Below are 26,406 nucleotides of genomic sequence, written 5' to 3'. Positions count from 1 at the left end.
CACATTTGAAAATATTTGGAGAAACAATTCTTCGTTGGATCTATTTATGAGAAGATGAAATAAAAATTATTTAAAATTCATGTAATACAAATTATGATATTAATTTAGTATTAATAGTAATTGATATCTTCGTGGAAAATTATTTTAAAATATGTGAGATTTCTTACTTCTGAAAATTCTCAATTGTTCTCGCATTCTTTCGAGAAGCGTATCTCAAACTATTTTAAAAACAATCCAACGAAACGTAAAGAGATCCAAGTTTTAAATTTCAATTTTAGCTGCGTGCGCGTGATATGTAATAATTCGTGGCAAGTAAGCTCGCGTTGAAATTGAAATAGATTTAACGTCAGGTTTGATGCCGATTCGAAAATTCACTCTGCCAATCGGCATAATTGCACTCGAAAACTTTTCCACCCAGGCCAGAAATCATTTCTGCCCGCCAGTTTTGACAATTGGAATACGAATTTCCCTTGTTAATTGGCTTAACTTTCGAGAACTTGAACAAAGTTCTCCTCTCTGGGAGGAGAGGATCTCTTTTCCTATTTTCCTTCGAACTGGTTAGGAAAAAAGAAATCGATCGATTCCGATACTCGCTCGATTGGAAAGCGCGGTGAAATTGAGGAGTCGTGGCACGATGAGCGGAAGTGGGTCGTGAAAATAATCGAAGAAGGAAAGATAAACCGTTGTCGCTTCGAATTCGTTGTTCAGGATCATCAAATTAATCGACGAGTTGATGATCGACGAGAGATCGAACGTTATCACAATTGCAAAGAATGAAATAAAAAACATTTTGGTAAATTAATTATATATTGTAAATTTAACGTAAGAATGATTATTAGCTCTGATATTTTTATTTCAACAATTTCAATTTGTTCGAAGAGTGGAAAATGAAGAACGATTAATCGAGTACTTTTTTCTTTTTTAAACTGGGAAAATTTATTCATTTACTTGTACGCTTTCCGATAGCTGTTCCATTTATCATCCCATTGAAAAAAATTACTTGGGGTAAAGAAATACATGGCGGTTGTTAAAGCAGGGGAAGGGAGAGAGGAAAGTGGTGAAAAATTCGGCGAAAATTGTGCTCGTTTGTCAACGTTGTCCTCGTTCTCTTCTTATCGAGGGATTTATGAGCAACGATCGAGGATGTTGTCTCGAAAACTTTTGGAAATAGGGGAGAGATAATTTCTTCAAGCTTTGAAATTTTAATTATTAAATTTCCATACCTTCGTATATTCATATAATTTCACGTTATCGGCGAAATTGAAATTTTGAATCTCGATAAAAAAATATCACTCTTTGCAGAGTAAGAATAAGATTCATTCACAATTTCTTCTAAAGCAACAAGAACTAAGAATAAAATAAATATTTTTTTTATATAGTATAAAATAGAAAATGGTTGAAACATAAAAGTTACTAGATTAAATCTAGAGGATTAGATAGAACTAAAAGTAAAATAAATATTTTTTTTTATATAGTATAAAATAGAAAATGGTTGAAACATAAAAGTTACTAGATTAAATGGCAGTGTTGTCGAAACTTTTTATATAATATATTTTAATCTGATCTAATTTAGATTAATTATTTTTTTCTATTCAAATTATACGTATTTCGTTTTCGAACAATCTTCAAACCCATCACTCGATTCCCCTCAACTTTCACAACGAAGATAACGATTCGATGAAACTGGTTAACAAATATCCAGAAGCTATTATAATAAACATTATCAATCCACTCTGTCCACTTCGAATATGTATCAATCCCATATCGAATTCGTCGTGGCTTTAAGTTAACGAGAATGTTAACCATTGTCCAAGCTTGCTCAAACTTCTCATCACGCGTGACTCATGATTCATTGTTGACCAAGTCAACGTATCGACGCAGTTGTTAATTAATTCTAAAAAGTCTCGCATTTTCAAATTTCTCGTTTTTTCATCGTTGATACGAGTCTTTTCAATTGAAAATTATTCGATCGATCGAGTTTTTAATCTATAATATATCGCGAGGTCGTCGATTAAATTCATGGCTGTATCGAAATAACTTCTCACCGATGGATACATCGCCAAGTTTGACCAATATTGGATCAGTATTCGAGTTTAATTGAATTTTTGATAATTTTCGACCGAGTTTATCGACGATAACTACTTCTCTTCCGATTTTTATTTAATCATTAACACACATCGAGGTTTCAGGAACACAACTTTTAACTCGATCTCCAGGGCTAATCGAATTTTAAATCGATATCTCTTCTTCGAGTCATTCTCTCTCGAATAATCAACCGATTCATCGATCTTAAATAATTGAATCTTAAACTTATTATTACTCTTTCGTATTTGCTTAAACCAACTTTTCGATTTTATTTCACTCGAGTTGAATTTTCCTTTTTCTTCGTCGATCTTTTGTTAAGGCAATTCTCCTTCAAATATTTAAATTAAATTCGCTACGATTGATTCGGATTATACGATAATCGAAATTCCTTAACGGATGTTAAAATGGCGATAAGCAAATTCGATCTCTCTTCGATTTTTAAAATCGAAGGGGAAGAGAAAAGTGTCGGATCGAAAGATGGATCTCTTTTGAAAAAAAAAAAAAAAAAAAAAAAGAAAGAAAAATGTACCGTACTTGCAAAATTCAATCTATCTTGTGTAATAACAATGATTTATCGCATACTCGATATTTCATCGTGACTTTATATTCCAAGATGTTTGTTGAAACTTTCTCTTATCTAGTAACTACTAAATCACCGTCCATATATTCCTAGTAACTATTATGCTTCCTCGAAATTCTTTAACTCGTGATTTACAACTTCTCCGATATGAATTACAAACTTCGTCCAATTTCAAAACTTGGAGCTCGCTCCTCGTGTCTTCCTTTGTCCAACCCGAGGTGTAATTGAAGTGGAAAAATTGTTCCTCTGTTAACAACAAAATCAATTTCCTGGGGGAGGGGGGGAAAAGTTAATTTCCACAATAATTAGTTTCAAAGCAATTCCTCCTTTCAAATAAGATTGAATAAAATTGAATTCTAAAAAAGGAAAAGCAATTTCCTCAATGGAGCGATGTTACGAGTGAAAGAAAGTTGCGAATAAAAATTTCTCTAGTATCTAGGGAATTTTATTATTACGAGTTTCGATTAATTAATAAAAAAACGAAAGATTTCTCTAGTATCTAGGGAATTTTGTTATTACGAATTTCGATTAATTAAAAAAACGAAAAATTTCTCTAGTATCTAGGGGATTTTATTATTACGAATTTCGGTTAATTAAAAAAACGAAAAATTTCTCTAGTATCTAGGGAATTTTATTATTGCGAATTTCGATTAATTAAAAAAAAAAAAAACGAATTTATATCCATACATACCACGATCGACATTGAGAATTTTTAGGTTAGGTTACTCTGATTTTTAATTCTTTATTCAATTATAAATGGAATCAAAATTCTATGTGTATATATGTATATATACATATATTGAACTGAAATAGAAAAGATATCCTAGTTTGATGGAGAATGGCGGGAAATATATTCAAATTTGTTTCACAGTCAATTTAAGTTCGATTCGATTCGGCAAAAAGTTAGGTTAGATTGCTTTCTCTCTCCCCAGGAAATCCGTAGGAGAGGATCAGAGGCAGATCTTACATCTACGAGAATCGTGGCTTTGCTCTATATGGAAAACCCAAGTTTTCTCAGCGAGATAAGCGTTCGCCAGATAATATTCTTTATCGTGAACCAAGTGGAGCGTTATCGAAAACGAGCCAGAGTCAATATCGATGAGATTTCGACGCGTGTTCATTCGTGACGTCTTTCAACATTCAAAAGAATATTTCGTGATACAAATTTCGTGTCTGAAAATCTCTTTTTTTTTTTTTAAATAATTTCATCGGCAAACAATTTTTACACAATTTATTCGTATCGTTGAAAATTATTATTAGTATTAAAGTAGATGATTTGATAGTATTAAAGTAGATGATTGAATTGATTATTATTAGTATTAAAATAGAACGTTGAAAAAAAACTTTCATTTCGAAATAATGAAATTGTAACATTGAATGTGATTAAAAGTTTAAAATTTGATATTACGTGATATAAGATTGATAATTAGGGATGATTCGTTAGGGATGATTTCTGGCAAGTATTCAGTTTCCCGAACAATGAGAAATTCATTTCTGGCAGACGAGATTTTCGAATCTCTGGCTGACCCTAAAACAGTAATAAAATTCCGGCCGGTTATGTAATTTTAGTTGTGGCCGAGAGTAATTTCGCGAAGCACCTGGCTCAACTGTGTGTCGCGTTTGTTGGCAATTGTTGAGGGGATATATTTCATTAAAAGATATATCGAGAAAGGCTATACGAAATTCAAATTTTGAAATTCGAAAATTTCCCCGAATTCCAATAATGGAATTTCATTTCATCGCGTTCCTTGATTATTTAATTTCGAATTGTCGATTTATCGATCGACGAGGAATATTACTCTGTTTTATTAGAATTATCTGACGTTATAAGTTTTATAATCCTGTCCTGTTTATTTTAAAATGTTGTTTCAAATAACAACGATATTAATATATATATATATATACATTTTTTTTAAAAGTAAATGGTTTAAACATCGATCGATATGATGAAAGAAATTTCCCCCTTGTTTACCAATTAATATGTACGTCGATATTATATTTATTAATATTATACCTATATATATATATATATATATATATATATACATTCTTACTTCTTATTAATACATGATATTGTAATATGACATATCTGATAATCTCATTTATCATACCTGGAACTTATTAATTCTTCACAACATCAAATATCATTTATTAATCCCATCTTCGATTTCTCGTTACGTATTATATTTTTAAAAAAAGATCGAGAAAAGAAACTAATTTAATCGTTTCGATATTATATCTTCGAAAAAAGATCGAGAAAAGAAACTAATTTAATCGTTTCGATATTATATCTTCGAAAAAAGATCGAGAAAAGAAACTAATTTAATCGTCAGAAAAAAACGAAAACAAAAAAAAGAAAAAGACCATTACGAGGCGTGTGTACACACATCTCCGCTGCTCTGTTACCGGAAACAGCTTTACAGGCGTCCATGGTCTAGTAGAAAGAGAGAGGATTCCTCTCTGAATTACGTCAACGCTGAAAAGGTCAACTCTCTTATTCTCTTCCCTTCTGGTTCCCCTTGGATGCGAAAAAGAAACGCGTTACGAGATGATTTTGTAATCGAACGAACCGTGCAAGCCTCGATTCCTTTTTTTACCGTGGCCGAGAGACTGGCTTACTCGAGGACACCTGATTGCATTATAAATTCATTACGCGAAGAATTTTAGTGGAAACTCGGTGAAAATATCCCATCGAGCGGATATTTATTCGAAAACTCGGTCAGCCTTTTTTATCACTTTCTTTGTTTGTTTATTTTCTCGTCACATTTTTATTTCGTGTATATATATATATATATATAAATGTATGTATGTATGTATGTGTATATATGCGAGAGACGAACGAAGGTTAATCGTCGGTTGGGGCATCGACAGAGAAGTAAAGTAAACGCGCTGGTGGTTTCGCGCAGAAAGCCGTTTTCTTTATGTATCGTGTTTCACTTAAGTGGTTTGCATTAAGAGTTTACATTATTCTTTGATGGCCCGTAATAGTCGGTCAAATGGATCTATTTACATTGTGTTTGCATCGTTGGACCTTCTTCAAACTTCTATCCTATACGAACGTGTTTGTTGATCCCTGAATTTTTCTGCTCGACAACAGTATCCGATTTGATCTCGCTTGTGATTCGATTTGAACGAAGTTGAACGAACTACGAATCGTAATCGACTTGATCCTGAAATCTAAAAAGTTTCCAAAGTTTCGTGTTTCTCTTTTCCCGTCGAATAAGCACAAGTTATAAGAGATCATCTTGTGCGAAATGAAACGAAACTTGAATTTCTTTGACAAAAAATTTTTTTCGTGGAAAATTCTCGAATCGAAGGGAAAATACGTATAATTTTCATGCCAATTTAATCCAATTTCCCAGGAATAATTAATCCGATTAAAAATGTTCCATTAAACGTTTCGTCCGAATTATTTTTCTTTATGATTTCCTACGTAGGGGGATATATATATATTGAATTAAATGTGAAAAAGGTTGTTTAATCGGCGTATCGGGAGAGCAGCCACGTGCTTCGCTTCCCGACCGAGTTGTTCACACCGCTCTACATTTCCCAGGCAGAAATAGGCACGTGTTGCTCGTGAATGAATCGAACCGATTATCGATCGAGTTAAACGATATTTCCATACGGATTTCGATAATCGAGAAATCTTTATTTCGCTGTTTCGAATGTTGAACGCGTAATAAAACGTATATGTTATCGAATAATTTATTCATCAATATTTGATAAACAGAGATACGCGATATTTATCCAAAAATAACCGTGAATTTTCATAAATATCCTATTCCGATATTTTTCAATTTTTTTTTTTTTCTCTCTCTTCTATGTGAGAGGTTATGAAAACAGTGCTTAAATTTTCATATTCGATGATGCTTTACAACGAATACTGAAAAGAAAAAAAAGAAGGAGATTTTATTTTCAATATATGTACTTACAAAAATGTTCGAAAATTGATTGATTTTTTTTTTTTTTTTATATTGTTTTGTATCATTTTGTATCATATCTTTCTCTCGATTTTCATTGTTTCGCCTCGAAATTCTTCTCGAAAAACATCACAACACAGGAAGCGAATACCGATCCGTGTCGTTGTTGCATACCGGTTCTCCTTGAACATCACACGTTAATTTTAACGTGCGATAACTCTGGGAAAACCAGTTATTGGAATGTTATTTTACAGTATTATCTGTTTAGGTCATATATCCGACAGTTTGATGGAAAAGTATCGGCCACTCGAACTGGATGCGTCGAACAATCGACTCGTGCAACGAGTAAAATTAAATCTTGTTGTTCGCATATATATATATATATATATATATATATATATATATATATATATATATTTCGCGTTGATTCGAAATATGAAATATAAAATTCAATGAGAAAATTAAAAATTGCTAGACGCTTTAATGACTTTTAAAGAGTGTTGAATATTTAACACGGATAAGGAACGAAAAGATACGGCGCGAGATAAAATCGTTTATTCAAGTATTTTTTTTTTTTTAATCCGCTCGTGAGAAATTCGTCTTGTGACGCATTACGTCTCGTGTCGTCATTCAGTCGAACGTGATGCAACAATCCGTGACTAAATTCAAATTGCGACGATACGAAATTTTCTCGACAGATTTGTTTTTAATTTAAAACTCGGTGAATAAGCGGGATCAAATTGTAACTGTATTTTCGATATACACGATTTCGAAACGATGCTTCGTTATCCGCAATTCTACAAATAATATTATTTTCTTTGCATCGATTAAAAAAAAAAAATCGAAAGATATAATTTCGAAGGAAGCTAATGAAATAAAATTTTCGTCTCTTAAATCCACGTTGGTAAATATTTTTTGCCTTTATTTCACTTTGTGCATACGATAATAAATCTTGCGACGAAAGAAGAATCCAATGATATGTATACAAGATGTAAAATGATCGTAAAAATGATAAAACATCCGTATATTTATTTATTCATTCGTGATGTAATTCGATAAAAGAATATTCGTTCGACACGCTCTTCTCGAGACACGAGTTGTGTGTTCCGATTTGCTCCGTCGGTGGCAGCACTAGTAACTAACTAGTTACTAGACTACGCGTTCCGCGATTGGCCAGTGTTCTTCTTTCGTTAAATAACTCGTGAACGAAAGTTTCAAGCGAAGGAAAACGTTTCAACTTAACCTCAAGAATCGTATCAAGTTTATGCTTCATTATTTTTGGAACACTCTGTATATGTTTTCGTTCGAAGAAACATCGAGTATTTAGATCGGATGTCGTTACGAAAGGAATAATAAATGAAGACGTATCGAATACGGTTTATGCTTGTTTGTGATCGTTAATTCTGTAACTGATGCAAGTACTCGAAGGATTGAGTATCAGTCGAACAGAAATTTAGAACAGAAAGATAGAGAAATGTTGGCAAGAATAGTTATTCTTGGTCGATTGAAAAAGTATCAATGGGAGGGAAATGATGCAATCGAGATGAAATGTATTACGTACCATCAAAGAACAATACACTACTCCTCCTAAGCGCGAAACGAGTAAGAAAAATTTGTTTTCTCCCTAATTTCCTTCCAATTTTCTTCTTGTCCACGAAACTTGGCCACCTATCGATCTTTAACGAACGATATTATTTTTCATTCCGGGTGACTCATCTTGAACATTCATACAACGAAATCTAACCTACTTTCCTTTCTTATAACCTCTCTTTCCTTCTCCTTATCCTCTGTCTTCCTTGCACTTCATAATGGAATCAAACTTCGATGAGATTACGGGTCTTCTCGAGTGTCTCCACGAGCTTCGCCTCGATCTCGAATTCGAAATAAGGAGGAAACAAAGAAACTTCCGCTTTTCGACCTCCCCTCTCCCCTCTCTTTCTGCACTGCTCGATATTCCTTCTCGATTTCCTTCTCGATGGGACATCGCGTTCCATCGAGGATACGATATACCTTTGTGTGTGTATGTGTGTGTGTTTCACGATATGTATATATACAAACGTTTTAACGTTTCTGTATATATACATATATGTATATATACAAACGTTTTAACGTTTCTGTATATATACATATACATATAAACAGGAAACAATATTTATCACACGTGTCAAAGAAATTTGACTCAAATTTTAATTTATAATTTTTCTCAATGAAGGTATTTCCCTTATTTTTCGTGATATATTCACGTTTCGTTTTTTCAGAGAAGAAAATGGTTTTGGAATTTTTTTTCTTTTTTTCTTTTTAATTAACCAAGAACGGTCGGTTCATTATATAACCGAGGCGTTTTGTGATATTTGAAAAGCTGGTGGTGGTTAAATAGAGATCGGTTATTCTCGTCGACCCTCCCACTCCTGGAAGCTGGCTTTGATAGAAAATAGTCGGTTTTTTCGGCGTAACTGATGGAATAAAAAGGCTTTTTGTAGGATTTCGGAGTTGGGAACGGAGAGATGGAAGCGTTTTGTGCTATTTTAAATGGTGGAACACAGTTTCGTTGGGAGTTGTGTGTCACTTTCAAAATTTTGTACAGGAGGAGGGGGGATACGAAGAATGGAATTTTTCGTGTGATAACGTTTCGTTGTTTGAAATTCAAATTTTTGCGATTTTGTTCTTTTTTTTTTTTTTTTTTTTTTTTTTTTTTTTTTTTAATAGAAAAGAGTATCGGCAATATCGTGTGTAAAATTTTATTACAAATTTAATTTTCTTCGAAATCTAGTTACAAGTGCAACCGAGAAATTCCCTTTCAGAATTTCAAAACTAAAATTGACGATGAAAGCTTTTTGGAATTTTTAGTTGGTAATTTAATTTTTTTTACTATCTATCTATGGATATTTAAATTTCTTGCTAAAATTTTGATATCAAATAAATGATCGAATCACGAGCATGTATATTTCTCTTGAAGTTGTTTAAAATTTCTTTTTTTTTTTTAGAAAAAGTTTAAATTACAATATTTTATGATTTTTATTTTAACGATAATATGTAATTTAATTTATATGCGTTTAATTATATTTTATCAGATAATAATATAAGAAAAGTTTTCGTCTAAAAAAAAAATATCCCTCCACCTATGCTCAAAATTTATTTTTTCACCGCCTATGCAAATATTTTATTCATGAAAATTTTTGATTCCAATTTTAAAATTTTCCCACTTTAAATTTAGAAATCGAGAAATCTCTGTGAGCTGCGAGCATAATAGTAATTCATGAGTGTATCGCCCATGATCAAAAGATACGCGACGTTAACAAGCCTTTAGCCTAATTAATTTCATTTCAAGTTGCTACTCGTCCCGGTTGATCCAACCGCCCCCCCCCAATAAAATTCACCTATCGTTCGCCAATCCATAAACATTTCTGCGAAATTCCCTTTGATAAAATCAAAAATTTAAAAATGATGGAAAAAAAAAAAATATACGTATACACTTACTTGAACATGTATGCACGTATATCAAAGACGATAATCTCGTTGGAAATGCGGGGTTGATAGCGGCAAAGAGGATCAAATTGCCTCATAAAGATAGAATGGAGTATGTCAAATGACAGCAATTTCATTGACAATCTGAAATTCCGGCCACACGTGATTTGTCGAAGCGCCCACGCGACCGATCTTTTCGACGAGCATTCCCTTTGAAATTGAATCGTTCTAATGAATCCCCCGGACCGAGTAAACAAAAATCTGACTGCTCTTCATTTGCTCGTTTCAGCTTGAATCGGAGGAAAATTGAATTTGCCCTCTCATTCTTTTATTTTCCTGTCCAATTGTTTGAAACGTTTCCTTAACGAGAATGGATTACGTTTTCCTTCTTTTTTTTTTTTTTTTTTGCGGCTCGTATCGAAATTGATATCCAAATTCTTTCCAAAAATTTTCTTTTTATTTAGGGAATTTTTCTCTAAAATTTTTTATTTCATTGGAATTGGACACGTATTCTCGGATCGAGTTTTTAGCGATTGAGCAAAACTTTGGTTTCTAGTTGATTAAGAGAGTTTGTTGTGTACTTGGAAGGAGCGTAAGTGTCGTAGCCTCTGCAGTTTAGTTGTAAGATGAAGTACCAGAGTTTCTAAGTTACGTAGAATTCGATCGTTAAAAAGCGTTTCCAAGAAGAAGTTAGATTGTTAAAGTTCCGATTACGAAGTTCATTGCGGATACCGATAAATAATAAGCGTATGAGCGTAGATAGTTGAGTTAGAGAAAAAGAAAAAGTACATTAGAACTTTTCTCAAACTTTCTCTTAGAAAGATATTTATAAGTTGTCAATGTATAATTTTAATAATAAATAGAATTTCCAGTTTAGAATAGGCAAAATAAAAAATTGATCTAATTTTTGTATCTGAAATATATAGAATTTTACATAATAATTAAATTAAAATACTTTAAATTTTTTATCTCTCTCTCTCTCTCTCTCAGGTAACTCATCATCTTGAAAATTGCAATGTATATTGAATTCCAACAGCTCAGTGATGGATCCTTTGTGGATATGTGTTTGTGAAAGTGCTAAATAATAAGAAACATGATATTCATGAGATGAAGTGAATCTATAATAGAATATCCAAAAATAAGTGTTTCCATGTTTGATCAAGATGTACATCATACAAATTTATGTGATTCATTGATTATGTGATCAGTTTAGAAGTGTTCTATGAATCACTTCAAAAGATAAATAATTCAACAACTACGTAACTCAAGAATGGATTAAGAATTCAAGAACTTTTAGGCTGAATCCCAACTCGTTTAAATTATGTTACTTCCAAAAACTACATGACCACTTTAATTAATTTTATACTCAACATTACTCCCTCACTTTACTCGCCATCTGTACTCATCAAAAAAGTTCAAATTAGCAACTAAAGCAATAAAAGTCCAGATCTGCAATTAATCCAGATCCTTTAAAACTTCAGGTTTGCAATTGGATCACTAAGAGCTCAGATCTGCAATTAATTCTTTAAAAGCTCAGATCTGCAATTGGATCACTAGGAGTCTAGAATTGCAATCAGTCCTTTAAAGGTCCAGATCTGCAATAGGATCATTAGAAGCTCAGAACTGCAATTGGATCACTAAGAGTCTAGGATTGCAATCAGTTAAAAATCCAGATCTGTAATTGGATCACTAGGAGTTCAGATCTGCAATTAATTCTTTAAAAATGCAGATCTGCAATTGGATCATTAAAAGCTCAGATCTGCAATTGGATCATTAAAAGCTCAAATCTGCAATTGGATCACTAAAAATCTAGAATTGCAATTAATCCTTTAAAAATCCAAATCTGCAATCACTAAGATTGCAATCAGTCCTTTAAACGTCCAGATCTGCAATAGGATCATTAGAAGCCTAGAACTGCAATTGGATCATTAAAAGCCCAGATCTGCAATTGGATCACTAGGAGTCTAGAATTGCAATCAGTCCTTTAAAAGTTCAGATCTGCAATAGGATCATTAGAAGCTCAGAACTGCAATTGGATCATTAGAAGCCCAGATCTGCAATTGGATCACTAAGAGTCTAGGATTGCAATTAGTCCTTTGAAAATCCAAATCTTCGATAGGATCATTAAAAGTCCAGATCTGCAATTGGATCATTAAAAACTCAGATCTGCAATTGGATCACTAAAAGTCCAGAATTGCAATTAATCCTTTAAAAGTCCAGATCTACAATTAGATCACTAGATAGAAGAGTCTAAGATTGCAATCAGTTCTTTAAAAGTCCACATTTGCAATAGGATCATTAGAAGCCTAGAACTGCAATTGGATCATTAGAAGCCCAGATCTGCTTGGATCTGAATTGGATCACTAAAAATCTAGAATTGCAATTAGTCCTTTAAAAATCCAAATCTGCAATAGGATCATTAGAAGCCCAGATCTGCAATTGGATCACTAAGAGTCTAAGATTGTAATCAATCCTTTAAACGTCCACATCTGCAATTGGATCATTAAAAGCCCAGATCTGCAATTGGATCACCAAGAGTCTAGCATTGCAATCAATCCTTTAAAAATCTAGATCTGCAATTGAATCACTGTAGATCTGCGATCAGTCTTTTAAAAGTCAAGATCTGCAATTGGGCCACAAGAATCTAGATTTGATCCACTAGAACTTACAACTGATCCATATTAAATCTAGATTTGAATTATCAAGAGCTTACATCCTTGGATCTGCAACAGAATCAATAGCTCAATAGGATTCTTGATTCTAGCATTGGTCCAACATCTAGCTCCACCATCTCCAACCTATCTAAAGCACATCCTGCGACAATTGAATGCCTCTTTAACGCCTGGAATGATTCAGAAACGAGAGGACACAATTGGGAACGAGTTGGAATGTGGATGAAAGTGAAGAGCAGGAGGATCTAACGATGTCTGGCTCGAGTGGCGGTTTAATGGATTTCCCAGGGTCCACCGGCGGCCTGAAGAGATGCGGCGGTGGCATGAGTTCACCGTCCCTGGCCGCTGGAGGGGGGGGCTCGGTAGCTTCCGGGGGGCTGCCTCGCACTCTGTCCGCTTCCGCCCTCCGGCTACGACCGTCCAGGAAGGCTCTCTTCTGGGAGCAGTGCTTCGAGTCGCCACCGAAGAGAGACTTGTAAGTGGAGACGATGAAACGGTTCGGTCTTTGCCCGAATCGAAGACGATATTCGGCTTAGAAGCTTCTACCTGATTTCCTTCGAGAGATGTCTCGCTCTAGGCGTGCAATTAAGAGATTTGTTTTTTTTAAGAAGTTTTTAAGATACAATCGTGGCTCGTTAGATAAAAGTTTTATTGGCATAGAGGGAAGGACGAGTGGTTATGAATAATTTTGGAATAGAGTCTTATTAGTCTTCTCAAGACTTTTTGAATTATAAATGAATGATAATAAGGTATAAAAGGTTAAGAAGGTATAAGAAGGTATAAGAAGGTATAAAAGGATCATATAAATTGTTTTAAAATGAACTCGTGGATTCTTGAATAGATTAATATTTTAATATATTTCTTTTTTTATAGGAGAATTTATAATAAGAATTAAATTAAATGAGAAATTGAGATTTTTAGGGATTTGACAATCAATTATTATTAATAGATCTTTGTGAAACAAATATAAATATTAAAAAAAAGAAGAAGAAAAGGATTGAAAGGAAGGAAAGATTTTGAATATTTTATCTTTGAACAATTGAACAAAAACGTTTTCGTGAGAGATAGAAAGAAATTGATAATAGATTCTATAGAATTGAATCTTTTTATCGCACAAAGAGATACGAGAAAATTCATTCAAGAGAAGAAGATTCTTCTGCGTTATCTTTCAAGATTTATCTCATTTTCTGTTGAATCCATTCGCGGATTTAGATTACAATAAATCGATTACAAAATTACAACGAATATTCCATTGTCTTTAAATAACGACAACGTCGATTAATCGATTTTATCGATTTTTCGGAACTTAATCGCTTTATAACTCAATGGATAAAGAAGACACGGATAAAGTTTGATTAAGATGGAGTTTCGATCTATTCTTCTAAAATCTAATTGGATTATAATTTTTTGATTGAAATTTATTTTTCATCGAAAATAAAATGACATTTAGGTTTGCTCGATCGATAAATCGATAATCCTCCTTCGATAAGAATACCGAGAAGCTGTATTCGATCGTAATCTCTGATAATCTTGATGAATGATCAAATGAGTTAAATGTAATCGTTGATAATAATATATATTTATACTTGATACAAAGAATTTTTTTTTTTGCGAATCAAAATATTATATTTAGAAGAAATTACTTTTTTAAAATTTTTATCATCTCATTTTCTTTGGAAGTACTTGAAAAATTTTTGAAGTGAAAGATTGTCGTATTTTGTTGAGAAACATGAATTTTTACGAACGACAATCAATTTTACTCATCGAAATTTTCGAGACAAATGTTAAATAATTTGAGATGTTTCGCAATCCCTAGAATCCCGGATTCGAATAATTGGCCGATGATCAAAGGATTCATTCACGAACACTTATTAACCTTAAGTTTATCGGTTTGAAATACACGCGATAATGAATCGAGCGAATGGATGTCACAGAAAATAGATCTGCACTTTGGACAAAAGCCAGAAACTCGTTTAATGTGTCTGTCCACTCCAGATTTGGCCATTTCCTAAATCTCCTCAGTTTCCAATCCCTTTTGCAAAATTGAATAAATGCTTGCAAAATCCTTACTTTGAATTTGTTTCAACGATTGTTTAACGATAAAATTTATAAGGATGAATCCATTTTTCTTTTTTTTTTAAATAAATAATAAAACTTTGAGAAAATCTCGTACTTTTTTTTTCCTTTTGCGAGTCGAAATTAAAGCTAAAAATGAATTTTCGAGATGTGGAAAAAATTGGAATGCTAAAAAAAAATATCTTATTCCCAAGATACAAATAAAAGCGATCGAATTAAATAATTTGAAAAAGAAAATTTAATTTCAATAAAACGATCGTTCAAAATTGAAATATTATTATTACGCGTTATACGGGAAAGATTTACCCATCTGTCGATCCGTTCTGAATGGAATTGAAATTGCAACTGATGCGTTAATCACGCTTTCATTAAACAGGCTTCACCGTGTCCAATCGAATTATTGTTTTTGCTTAACGAAACGCTATCATTTCTGAAATGTAATTTTCACCATTGCCAAGATTATAATTGGATCACCATTCACCTCAATGAAGCTTCAATTTGTAACGATGAGGATGGTAATTGGAGCGAGATGATATTTTTCATTTTTGTCCATGAATTACGCTTAATAAGAGAGAATTAAAGTAAATAACGTTTCCAATCAACCAACGTTCGATCAACCTTCGAATTTTTTTCTAATGTAATTTTAATATTTCGATCGTTTTATTTACATCTACTTTCTCTCTCTCTCTCTCTTTTTTTATATATATATAAATTTTCCAACGATTCTATTTTTACCTTTTCCACTTACTCCATTTCAAAATAAACTTCCAGTGCAATTCAATTCTTTTTCCTTTTTTTTTTTTTGGAAAACGCATTCAACAAGTAGCCGACATCTTCGCTATTTCGCTATTTGGTTAAAGCTTCTTTCAGTAAACACGAAACGAAACGAGTTGTTCGCGCGAAGTTTACGCAATCGAAACACAACTCGACTCGTGCGTCAATCATATTCCATATATTCTTCGAAAAAAAAAAAGAAAAACAATAAATGGATGACACAATATTGACAGAATAAATAAGAAGATGGATTATTGTATCGTATTATTTATATCATGGAATAAAAGGAAATATTATCGTAGAATTAAAGAAAAGGGAGAAAAGATAGGTATTTTTTTATTAAGGGATTTCTTTTTATCAATGGAAAGGAGGATGTCTTCGAGGAGTAGAGTAAACTGTTGTAAATAGTTTTAATTAGAAATTCATGAGAAGAGAGCTGGAAGAGGGTGAGCTCGCTCATGGAAACACGTTCTTTCACTAGGATGACCTAGTTGGGATTGGAGAACGATTTCTCTCTCTCTCTCTCTATCTCTCTTCTTTTTCTTCTGGACAGTTTGCAATCCTTCTGCATATCTGAAATTTTTCAACCTCTATATTAGAGAAAATTATTATAAATAAAATCTGAGATCTATCCATTTAACATTTTTCATCGTAATTGTTTCATCGTAAAAACGAATTTAAAGCATCAAAACAAAACAATGATATATATATATATGGATTCTTTAAACGTAACGTAGCATGTAATAAAGATGCAGCGCATTTCTTCGATGCTCACGGACTAATCTGACATTCCAGCATCCCTTCTTCCCTCCCCCTCCTCTTTGACCAGCGACCATAAACATCAAAAATCACCCTCAAGAGGTCGGTATTTACCATTCTCGAGCATTCGTGGCACGCGTTGACCCAGAAAACCATCCCCTCCCCCCTCCCCCTCCCTGCCCGGCCCTCGTCAATTTCCCGATCGTGGGAAGCGTGGATTCAACGGGTCGAGTCGAATAAATACGGGATAAGGCCGTATATTTAGGATTCTTGCACGGATCGAAGGATTCTTCTCCTTCAGTTTCGTAACGATGAATTTTAAGGAAAAAAAAAAAGAAAAGAAATCTTATAAAAATCTAGTCTCTCGTTCTCTCGAGTCTCACGAGAGATCCCCACCCTCCTCCAAATCTCTTCCTTCGATTCTTCTTTCGATCTAAATAAATAAAGATAAATAGGGAAGATTGTTGGTTCGTTTAAAAAAAAAAAAAAAAAAAAAAAAAGGTGGAAAACCAATTGACCTCTCCTCGGTGGTGGGTAGATTGCACACGAGACTTTGTATCCAAGTGTCATTTGATCTTCGTGGAGGGGGAGGGGGGACGGGAGGCACATTTAAGGGCAACCTACTTTCCTCCACACTGCACAGATTGGGTTGATTGATGTTCTCATGTTGGAACATCTTCTGCTCGAGCTAGTTCGACGAAGGGTACTTTGACACGGAGAACTTGTAATCCTGATGAGATTGGGGTTGCGCCCTTGGGATGTAACGATGATTAGACTAAAAATATATATATATATATACGTAGCAACTAGCAGTATAAATCATATTTTATTTTTATCAGTCTTTCTTTACAATGAAAACAATGAAAATCCTTCTTTTTATTTTTACCATTCTTTCTTTACAATGAAAATAATGAAAATCCTTTCATGCTTTGACACGAAGAATTTGTAATCCTTATGAGATTGGAGTCGCGCCCTTGGGATGATTATATATATATATATATATATATATATATATATATATATATATATATAAATAAAATATGATTTATAATTGCTAATTGCTATATATATATTATATAATTTTTTCTTTAACCATTCTTTCTTTAAAATGAAAATAATGAAAATCCTTTCATGCTTTGACATGGACAATTTGTAATCCTGATGAGATTGGGGTTGCACCCTTAGGATGTAGCAATGATTAGACCAAATATATATATATATATATATATAGCAACTAGCAATATAAATCATATTTTATTTTTATCATTTTTTCTTTACAATGAAAACAAATCCTTTACAATGAAAATCCTTTTTTTTATTTTTACTATTCTATATATATATATATATACATAGTAGTAGTAACTAGCAGTATAAATCATATTTTATTTTATATATATACTAGCATAGTATGCTATATATACATAGCAACTAACATAGTATAAATTCTTTATTTAAAATGAAAATAATGAAAATTCTTTCATGCTTTGACATGGACAACTTGTAATCCTGATGAGATTGAGGTTGCATCCTGGGGATGTACGATGATTAGACCAAAAATATATATATACATAGCAAGCATAACTAGCAGTATAAATCATATTTTATTTTTACCATTCTTTTTTTACATGAATGAAAACAATGAAAGTTCTTTTTTTTATTTTTACCATTCTATATATATATATATATACACATAGTAGTAGTAACTAGCAGTATAAATCATATTATATATATATATATATATATATATAGAGCAACTAGTATAGTATAAATTCTTTCTTTAAAATGAAAATAATGAAAATTCTTTCATGCTTTGACATGGACAACTTGTAATCCTGATGAGATTGAGGTTGCACCCTTGGGATGTAACTATGATTAGACCAAATATATATATACATAGTAATTAGCAGTATAAATTATATTTTATTTTTATCATTCTTTCTATAAAATGAAAATAATGAAAATCCTTTTATGCTTTGACATGGACAACTTAATCCTGATGAGATTGAGATTGCACCTTGGGATGTAACAATGACTAGACTAAAAATATATATATATAGCAACTAGCAATATAAATCATATTTTATTTCCATTTTTATTTTTACCATTCATTCTTCAAAATGAAAATAATGAAAACCCTTTCATATATTCATAACAACCAATTTATATATATATATATACAATTTCATTGATTTTTCATTTATATCGCATGCAATGCGCAACGAAAAAAAAAAAAAAAAAAAAAAGAAAAGGAAGAAAAAAAGATGCAACAGGTAACTAATTATACCCACGCTAACGAGATTGATATCTATTTACGATATCCACGTTGAAATATCATCGGCCAGTATATTGTATCTCCGATTTCCAACAAGAGCTCGCCCTGCAACTTCCTTTAATTAAATCACGCGCCTTCCCACGCGTGCACGTGCGTGAATTATTATTTCACGCTTTTCTCAGCGAATATTATCCCCCCTCCCCCTTCCTGCGAGAGGGGAAGGACAAAGGTCAAATCAACGACGCATTAAACTATCAATATATATACATATACATATACATATACAATGATAAAAGCGTCGTCGATAATATTCACGGATTAATTGATCCTAGCTTAATTGGCTTGATGATGATCCCTGTTGGTGAACAGATCGCGTGATAATTTGAGCTTATTTTTTTTTGGGGAAGCTCTCTGGAAAGGAACGGTTTCTACATTTTATACAAGAAAAATACGATTTCAATTTTTTCTCAACGTGGTTTCAAGTGGTAGATACAATACGATGCAAATGTCGTTCCAGAATGTAAACTGTAATTCTGTGTTCCAATAATTTCGTAATTGCATGCCGCGTTTCGATTAAACCATGATGTTTGGACACGATCGATGGGAATCGAATCGTGAACCAGAGGATTAGATTATAAATCGTACATCGATTGATAGAAAAAGAAAAATCGTTGATCGAAAAGTTTAGAAACGAAATTTGATCAATATTAAGGGTGTAAATTAATATTGAATTAATAGTATATAATTTATTCTTGAGTTAAGAAGTGCAATTTTGTTTGTCGCGTAATTTGATAGGGACGAATCGTTTCGGTCAAAGGAGGAGGCATTGATCGAAAATATGTTTCATCCTGTAATTGATCTGAATTGGCACGAATCGGGCCTCGTGTTTCCACTTTTAGGTGTCCGCGGATGTTATAAATTTCACTGCTACGTTGTTTTCGCTTATAAATAAATTTTCGATTGTGAAAGTTGAATGATTTCCAACGATTTCTTCGAATTTCATAAAATCGAAGGAATATCTTTTTTCTTCAAGAATTGTAAACGGTGAAATTCTCTCTTTTTCTCTCCTCGCTCTTCCTTCAGAATTTTTCGTTTCAAAATTCGAGAAATTCGAAGAAGACACCAATGTTTCACGCAATTTTGTCTTCGTTGTTTTTTTTTCTTCCCTTTAATTTCGATTTAATTTTTTCTCCATCTTTTTCCATTCCACTCGAAAAACGAGATTGGAATTGAATCGAAGAAGATAAAAATAAGAAAAGAGTATAACAAAGAGAATAATAATAATAATAATAAATGGTGTACAGTTTGCAACCGTACATAGAGAACGCCACACGCCTGCATGAATTATTTAGAGCGCAGCTTTTGGGAAACACGATTATCGAGTAAACGTTCGAGTTCATTGCAAGCCTGAATGTTCGCCCATTGATTCTCCCCTCGTCGTATCACGCTTGACGCATCGGCGAAAAGTAGAAGAGAACTGATCCTTCCCTCGTTTGATCTTGCAGCCATGGCGAGGACCTCATCGTCACGCCGTTCGCGCAGATCCTTGCCTCTCTGCGCTCGGTCAGGAACAACTTCCTGTCGCTTACTAATGTGCCCACCAACAAGTGAGTAAACAAAAATTTCATGTAAATATAAATAATTTATATTAATTTAATTTATATTATAAAATATAAATAATTTTACGTATTTTGTAAGTAAAAAGTAAGTTTTTCTTTTTTTTTATTTTTTTTTTAATTTCTGTACCAGATGATGATTATTTAAAATGTAATAAACATAAAATATAAATAATTTTACGTATTTTGTAAGTAAAAAGTAAGTTTTTCTTTTTTTTTATTTTTTTTTTAATTTCTGTACCAGATGATGATTATTTAAAATGTAATAAACATTTTGGATAAGCGTTTGAAAATTGGGAAATGGAAACAAAGGAATTGGAAAAGAATTGAAAATTTGACGGCTTGGCTATTGTTGTTTGAAGAAAAATCAACTTACCATCGATACTTGAAATTTAATTCCAATAATGGTTGAAATAAGAGATTCGAAATTTTCTTTGTGCATCGATGCAAAGTGGAACAGCTGAAAGTTAAAATAAACGTATCGATGAGTTCCAAGATGTGTCAATCTCCTTTTCTTTAGTAGATGATTATTGAATTATTTTGCTTAAATCATTTTTGTAGAGCTTATCCAATTGTTTGTTATATTGACGTATTATTTCTAATTTTATCAGTAAATAAAATCTATTCCTTTTTTTTAAAACTATTCATCGATTGTAAAATAATTTAATTTTTATAAATCTACGATTTTATAAAATCAAAAGAAAAAAAGAAAAATTGAACAATAATTTTATTCTCATAGATAAAATTTGCTCTTTTTTTTTTTAAACTATTGTAAAATAGTTTAATTTTTACAAATTTTTACAAATCTACGATTTTATAAAATCAAAAAAAAAAAAAAAAAAAAAGAAAAATTCAACAATAATTTTATTCTCCTAAATAAAATCTATTCTTTTCTTTTTAAACTATTCATCGATTGTTAAATAGTTTAATTTTTACAAAATCTACTCTTTTCTTTTTAAACTATTTATCGATTATTAAATAGTTTAATTTTTACAAATTAATTAATTTATTAACATTTATAATACAATTAATTTAGAATTCTACTATTTTATAAAATCAAAAGAAAAGAGAAAAATTGAACAATAATTTTATTCTCCTAGATAAAATCTACTTTTTTTTTAAAAACTATTGTAAAATAGTTTAATTTTTACAAATTTTTAAAAATCTACAATTTTATAAAATCAAAAGAAAAGAGGAAAATTCAACTATAATTTTATTCTGCTAGATAAAATCTCTTTTCTTTTTAAACTATTCATCGATTGTTAAATAATTTAATTTTTACAAAATCTACTCTTTTCTTTTTAAACTATTCATCGATTATAAACTAGTTTAATTTTTACAAATCTTCGATTTTATAAAATCAAAAAAAAAAAAAAAAAAAAGAAAAATTCAACAATAATTTTATTCTCCTAGATAAAATCTACTCTTTTCTTTTTAAACTATTCATCGATTGTTAAATAGTTTAATTTTTACAAAATTTACTCTTCTCTTTTTAAACTACTTATCGATTATTAAATAATTTAATTTTTACAAATTAATTAATTTATTAACATTTATAATACAATTAATTTAGAATTCTACGATTTTATAAAATTAAAAGAAAAGAAGAAAAATTGAACAATAATTTTATTCTCCTAGGAAAATGAAAATTGATATTAAACACTTACTTTGGGATATTTTATCTTTAGATCACGAAGGAGTAGCGGTGCACAGGGTAGCAGCACGCCGCAGCCACGGATCTTGGCACCGGGGGGTAAGAATTTTTCTTTTTTTTCCAATTACTAATCAAATTAAATTATCGAGAATTAAATGAGAAATACTTACCTTCATTACATTACGTTTATCCAACGGTTGTTCCTACGTTGAATCCATTTAAATGTATCACGAAAATTCAATTAATTTCACCTCCACCTCCTCTCATTAAAGTCGATTTTAAATTAGAAAAAGAGGAAATATCCTTCTCAGAGGAGGAGGGGATAGAATTTATTCGCATAAATGGAAAGAACATTCCGCTCCTTTGAAAAATCAAATTCTCGAAATTGCTCCAAGTCTCCAGCTTTGTATCCCCTCCTCTCCTCTACGTTTCATTTTCACGTGTCATTTCTATTCCAACGTCAATTCGCTCCTCTCTTTTGTTCCCATTGATTGATCCTCTTCTCCCCTCCTTCTCCTTCATTTATGCAACCTTTCATCTTTAACGAACTTCAAGATTCCATTTATTTATTTCCATCTCTCTCTTCCTCTCACGCTCTCCTCTCGCGTTTCTCCCTTCTGAAAAGTATAAATAAAAAGAAAGAAACGTAAGAAATTTGTCTATCACAATTCATAAATGTTTAATTAATTAATTAATTAATTAATCGATCGATTTGATCGAAAAAGAAGAACATATTCCAAGAGATATCCCCTCTTAAAGAAAATTTCCTTTTGTTAAAAGATCGGTTGAGAACCGATTCCAAGGAACTCTGTTCACTAACTTCAGAACTCGACGAAGGGAACGCGAGTTCTTCCAAGTTCGTTTTCTCGCCACGTTTTCTCGCCACGGCGATTAACCTCATCATGTTTCAAACAACCCTCGCCTGTTTCCTTTCTCGCACAGGTTTTCAACCTCCCCCTTTGTTCTCTTCCTTCCAGAGGAAAACTACATGAAATTGGCGGTGGAGACTATGGAGGAGCTGGACTGGTGCCTGGACCAACTGGAAACCATTCAGACTCATCGATCCGTGTCCGACATGGCCTCTCTGAAGGTAAGACGCGTTTCCTCCTTTCTTTCTTTCTTTCTTTCTTTCTTTCTTTCTTTCTTTCTTTGTGGAAAGAACTGCGATCTTTTCAAAGGGTAAAAATTCGAGCCGGGTTCAAGAGCCTTCCAGATTGTCGCGAAAGACAGTTAAGAGGAAGCGATTTGACGTGATTCGAATAATTTCGTGGGATTTGGGACACGCTGGAAGTTAGGATCGATTCGATGAGAGGGAGAGAGAGAGAGAAAGAGAGAGAAATTGAGATTAAATAATTTCAATTTTTCCCGTTTCTCGCGAATAAATGCGTAACAATTGTGTTTCTTTTTTAAAAAAACATCCTATTTTTACGAAAAGCTCGCTCTCCGTAACAAAGAAGGGGGAGAGCTCGTTAAAAATCCCGCGCTTTTAACGAGGCGCCATTTTGTGGACGAGGTTATGAGATGGTTGTCGCTCGTCGTATTTATTTAATTAGAATAATCGAGTGAAGGAGTTTTTTTTTAAGCAAATTGAAAAAAATGTTTGCTAATTGTTTTATATATATGAATTTTATAATACAGTTTTGTATATGGGATGATGAATTGATGATCGTTGAAGTGAAATATTTTATTATAGAAGATAAGTTTGTTTTTAATTTTTAATAATTTTGTTTCACGAGAGAATTAATAATTGCGCCTCGTTTGTTTGTTTTAAAATAATAGAGAGAATATTTGTTTTTGTTATATTTCAAATATATTTTATATTTTTATTTTTCTTCTTCTTCTTTTTTTTTTTGTACAAAGTCAAGTTTCGTTACAATGTTTGTTATATTTGTTTGAAAAAAAAAAGAAAAGGATAGAAAAACAGTCACCGCGATAATGACGATAAAAAAAAGGGGATAATTAAGCTAATTAAGCAAATGTATTCAATCTGTTGGAAATTTACAATCGCGTAAACGATAAAAACGGCAGGAAATTCCGATCTTTCAACGTTCAATTACATCATTATTTGTAATGATACAAGGTATATCGATTAATGATACTTCCTATCGATGCAAAATTCTTATTTTAATAATTTTAATCATTTCGACCAAGGACGAGAAATAAGATAGATCCCATAATTTTCGAAATATTCAATTTTAATATTCATTATTTTCGTAAAGATTATTAAAATAATTCAAGACTTGGAGTAAAAGTCTTGGCGAGATTCCCATTCAATTCGACGATAAAAAGGATTTTAAATTTTTTTCTCAAATTCTTGTTTATTAAATTTTAATAAATCTTGACTTTAAATCAAGGGCGGAATAATAGATCGCATAATTTTCGAAATATTCGTTTCAATATGATATATTTTCGTGAAGATTATTAAAACGATTCAACTCGATGTTATAAAATCTTGGCGAGACTCTATCCAATTCGACGATAAAAAAAGAAAAATTTTCAATTTTTCAAATTCTTATGTGACAATTTTAATAATGTTGGCTTTAATCAAGGGCGGAATAATAGATCCCGTAATCTTCAAAATATTCATTTCAATATTATTATTTTCGTAAAAATTATTAAAATAATTCAACTCGGTATAAAATCTTAATGAAAACTCCATTCAATTCGACGATAAAAAGAATTTTTAATTTTCACCTTTTCAAGTTTTTTATTCAACGATTTTAATAATCTTAATTCGAATCGAGGGTGGAATAATAGATTAATTTCGAAAAATATTTCTTTAAGATCATTGTTCCCGTATAAAAATTATTAAAATTCGAGCGAATCATTTTGTTTAACAAAATTTTTAAGAATTTAAAATCTTAAAACTTAATTCCATCGATATAAAATGAGCTTTAATTTTCAATTTTTTATAATTATATTCCATTACCAAAGTTTCTAATTTTCCCCCTCCCTGATATAACAATAAGTACGTTTATTCAATTTTCACTATATAAATCTTAAATCAAAACCACAACTTAAACCAAAATTCCATCGATATAAAAAGAGCTTTAATTTTCAATTTTTTCCACAATTATATATTCCATCATTGAAGTTTCTAATTTCTCCCCCTTCCCCCCTGATATTATAATAAGCACATTTATTCAATTTTCAATATAAATCTTAAACCAAAACCCAATTCCATCGATATAAAAAGATTTAATTTTCAATTTTTTCCACAATTATATATTCCATCATGGAAATTTCTAATTTTTTCCCCTTCATCCCTGATATTATTAAGCACGTTTATTCAATTTTCACTATATAAATCTTAAACCAAAACCAAAACTTAAACAAAAATTCCATCGATATAAAAAAAGCTTTAATTTTCAATTTTTTCCACAATTATATTCCATCATCGAAGTTTCTAATTTTTCCTCTTCCTCTGATATTGCAATAAGCACGTTCATTTAATTTTCAATATCTTATACCAAAATCTTAAACCAAAATCCAATCTATATAAAAAGAGCTTTAATTTTCAATTTTTTCCACAATTATATTCCATCATCGAAATTTCTAATTTTCCCCTTCCCTGATATAACAATAAGCACGTTTATTCAATTTTCAATATCTTATATAAATCTTAAACCAAAACCCAATTCCATCGATATAAAAAGATTTAATTTTCAATCTTGTCCACAATTATATTCCATCATTGATGTTTCTAATTTTCCTCCCTCTCCCTCTGATATTACAATAAGCATGTTTATTCAATTTTCAATATATAAATCTTAAACCAAAACCCAATTCCATCGATATAAAAAGATTTAATTTTCAATTTTTTCCAAAGTTATATATTCCATCATCGAAGTTTCTAATTTTTCCTCTTCTTCTGATATTACAATAAGCGTTTATTCAATTTTCAATATATAAATCTTAAACCAAAACCCAATTCCATCGATGTAAAAAGATTTAATTTTCAATTTTTATACACACACAATATTCCATTATCGAATTTCTAATTCTACCCCCTTTGATATTACAATAAGCACGTTTATTCAATTTTCAATATCGTCCATTTCGAATGGACGAGAAAATCGAGGCCAGCCTTCCAAGAAAACGCTTTCCTGGGCGGGAAGATTCCCGTATAAATTCACGTAGCCGGGTGGGGTGCGATCTTCGATCCCTCGTTTATTACCCCGGCTATACATCCCTCGTCTTCGATGTATTTTCAATCGGGGCAAGCATTCTGTTTGCGATCGTGCGCCCATTCGAAGGAAAATGGCAACTTTGACGATCTTCCGCTTTGATTTTCCCCTTGTTTTTCTTTCTTCCCCCTTCCGATTCGTTATTTCCTTCTCCCCCTCTTTTTTTTTTATTACTGGAAATTGTAAGAAAAGTATCGAAATTGTTGTATCGGATTTTCAGAATTGAGAATCATAAAGCTTTGAGAATTACGAAGAGAAAAGAATTTTATTTATTTATCGTAGATCGTTTAAAATTTTAAAAACATCGAAAATATATGAATGAATTATTTAGGGGATAGTTGGGATG

At 31.7% G+C, this 26,406-nt stretch overlaps 1 protein-coding gene across 11 annotated transcripts in view; it reads left to right on the top strand.

The window, feature by feature from the left end:
* The window catches only part of LOC411288 (cAMP-specific 3',5'-cyclic phosphodiesterase), a 255,555-nt gene that overhangs the window by 188,022 nt on the left and 41,127 nt on the right, over nucleotides 1-26,406 (top strand). For 10 of the 11 annotated variants that reach the window (XM_026442339.1, XM_016913388.2, XM_006568534.3 and 7 more), the window contains 3 exons: nucleotides 20,109-20,210; nucleotides 21,908-21,972; nucleotides 22,851-22,963. In XM_026442339.1, coding sequence (XP_026298124.1) covers nucleotides 20,109-20,210; nucleotides 21,908-21,972; nucleotides 22,851-22,963 — 280 coding nt within the window. Of the gene's footprint in view, nucleotides 1-11,128; nucleotides 13,198-20,108; nucleotides 20,211-21,907; nucleotides 21,973-22,850; nucleotides 22,964-26,406 lie in introns of those variants that run through there. The other variant, XM_006568542.2, reaches the window with a different exon arrangement.

The sequence above is a fragment of the Apis mellifera genome, linkage group LG8 (genome assembly GCF_003254395.2).
Source record: "Apis mellifera strain DH4 linkage group LG8, Amel_HAv3.1, whole genome shotgun sequence".
Classification (NCBI taxonomy): domain Eukaryota; kingdom Metazoa; phylum Arthropoda; class Insecta; order Hymenoptera; family Apidae; genus Apis; species Apis mellifera.
The sequence above is the reverse complement of the archived record's forward strand: the minus strand, read 5'-3'. Positions and strand labels throughout refer to the sequence as shown.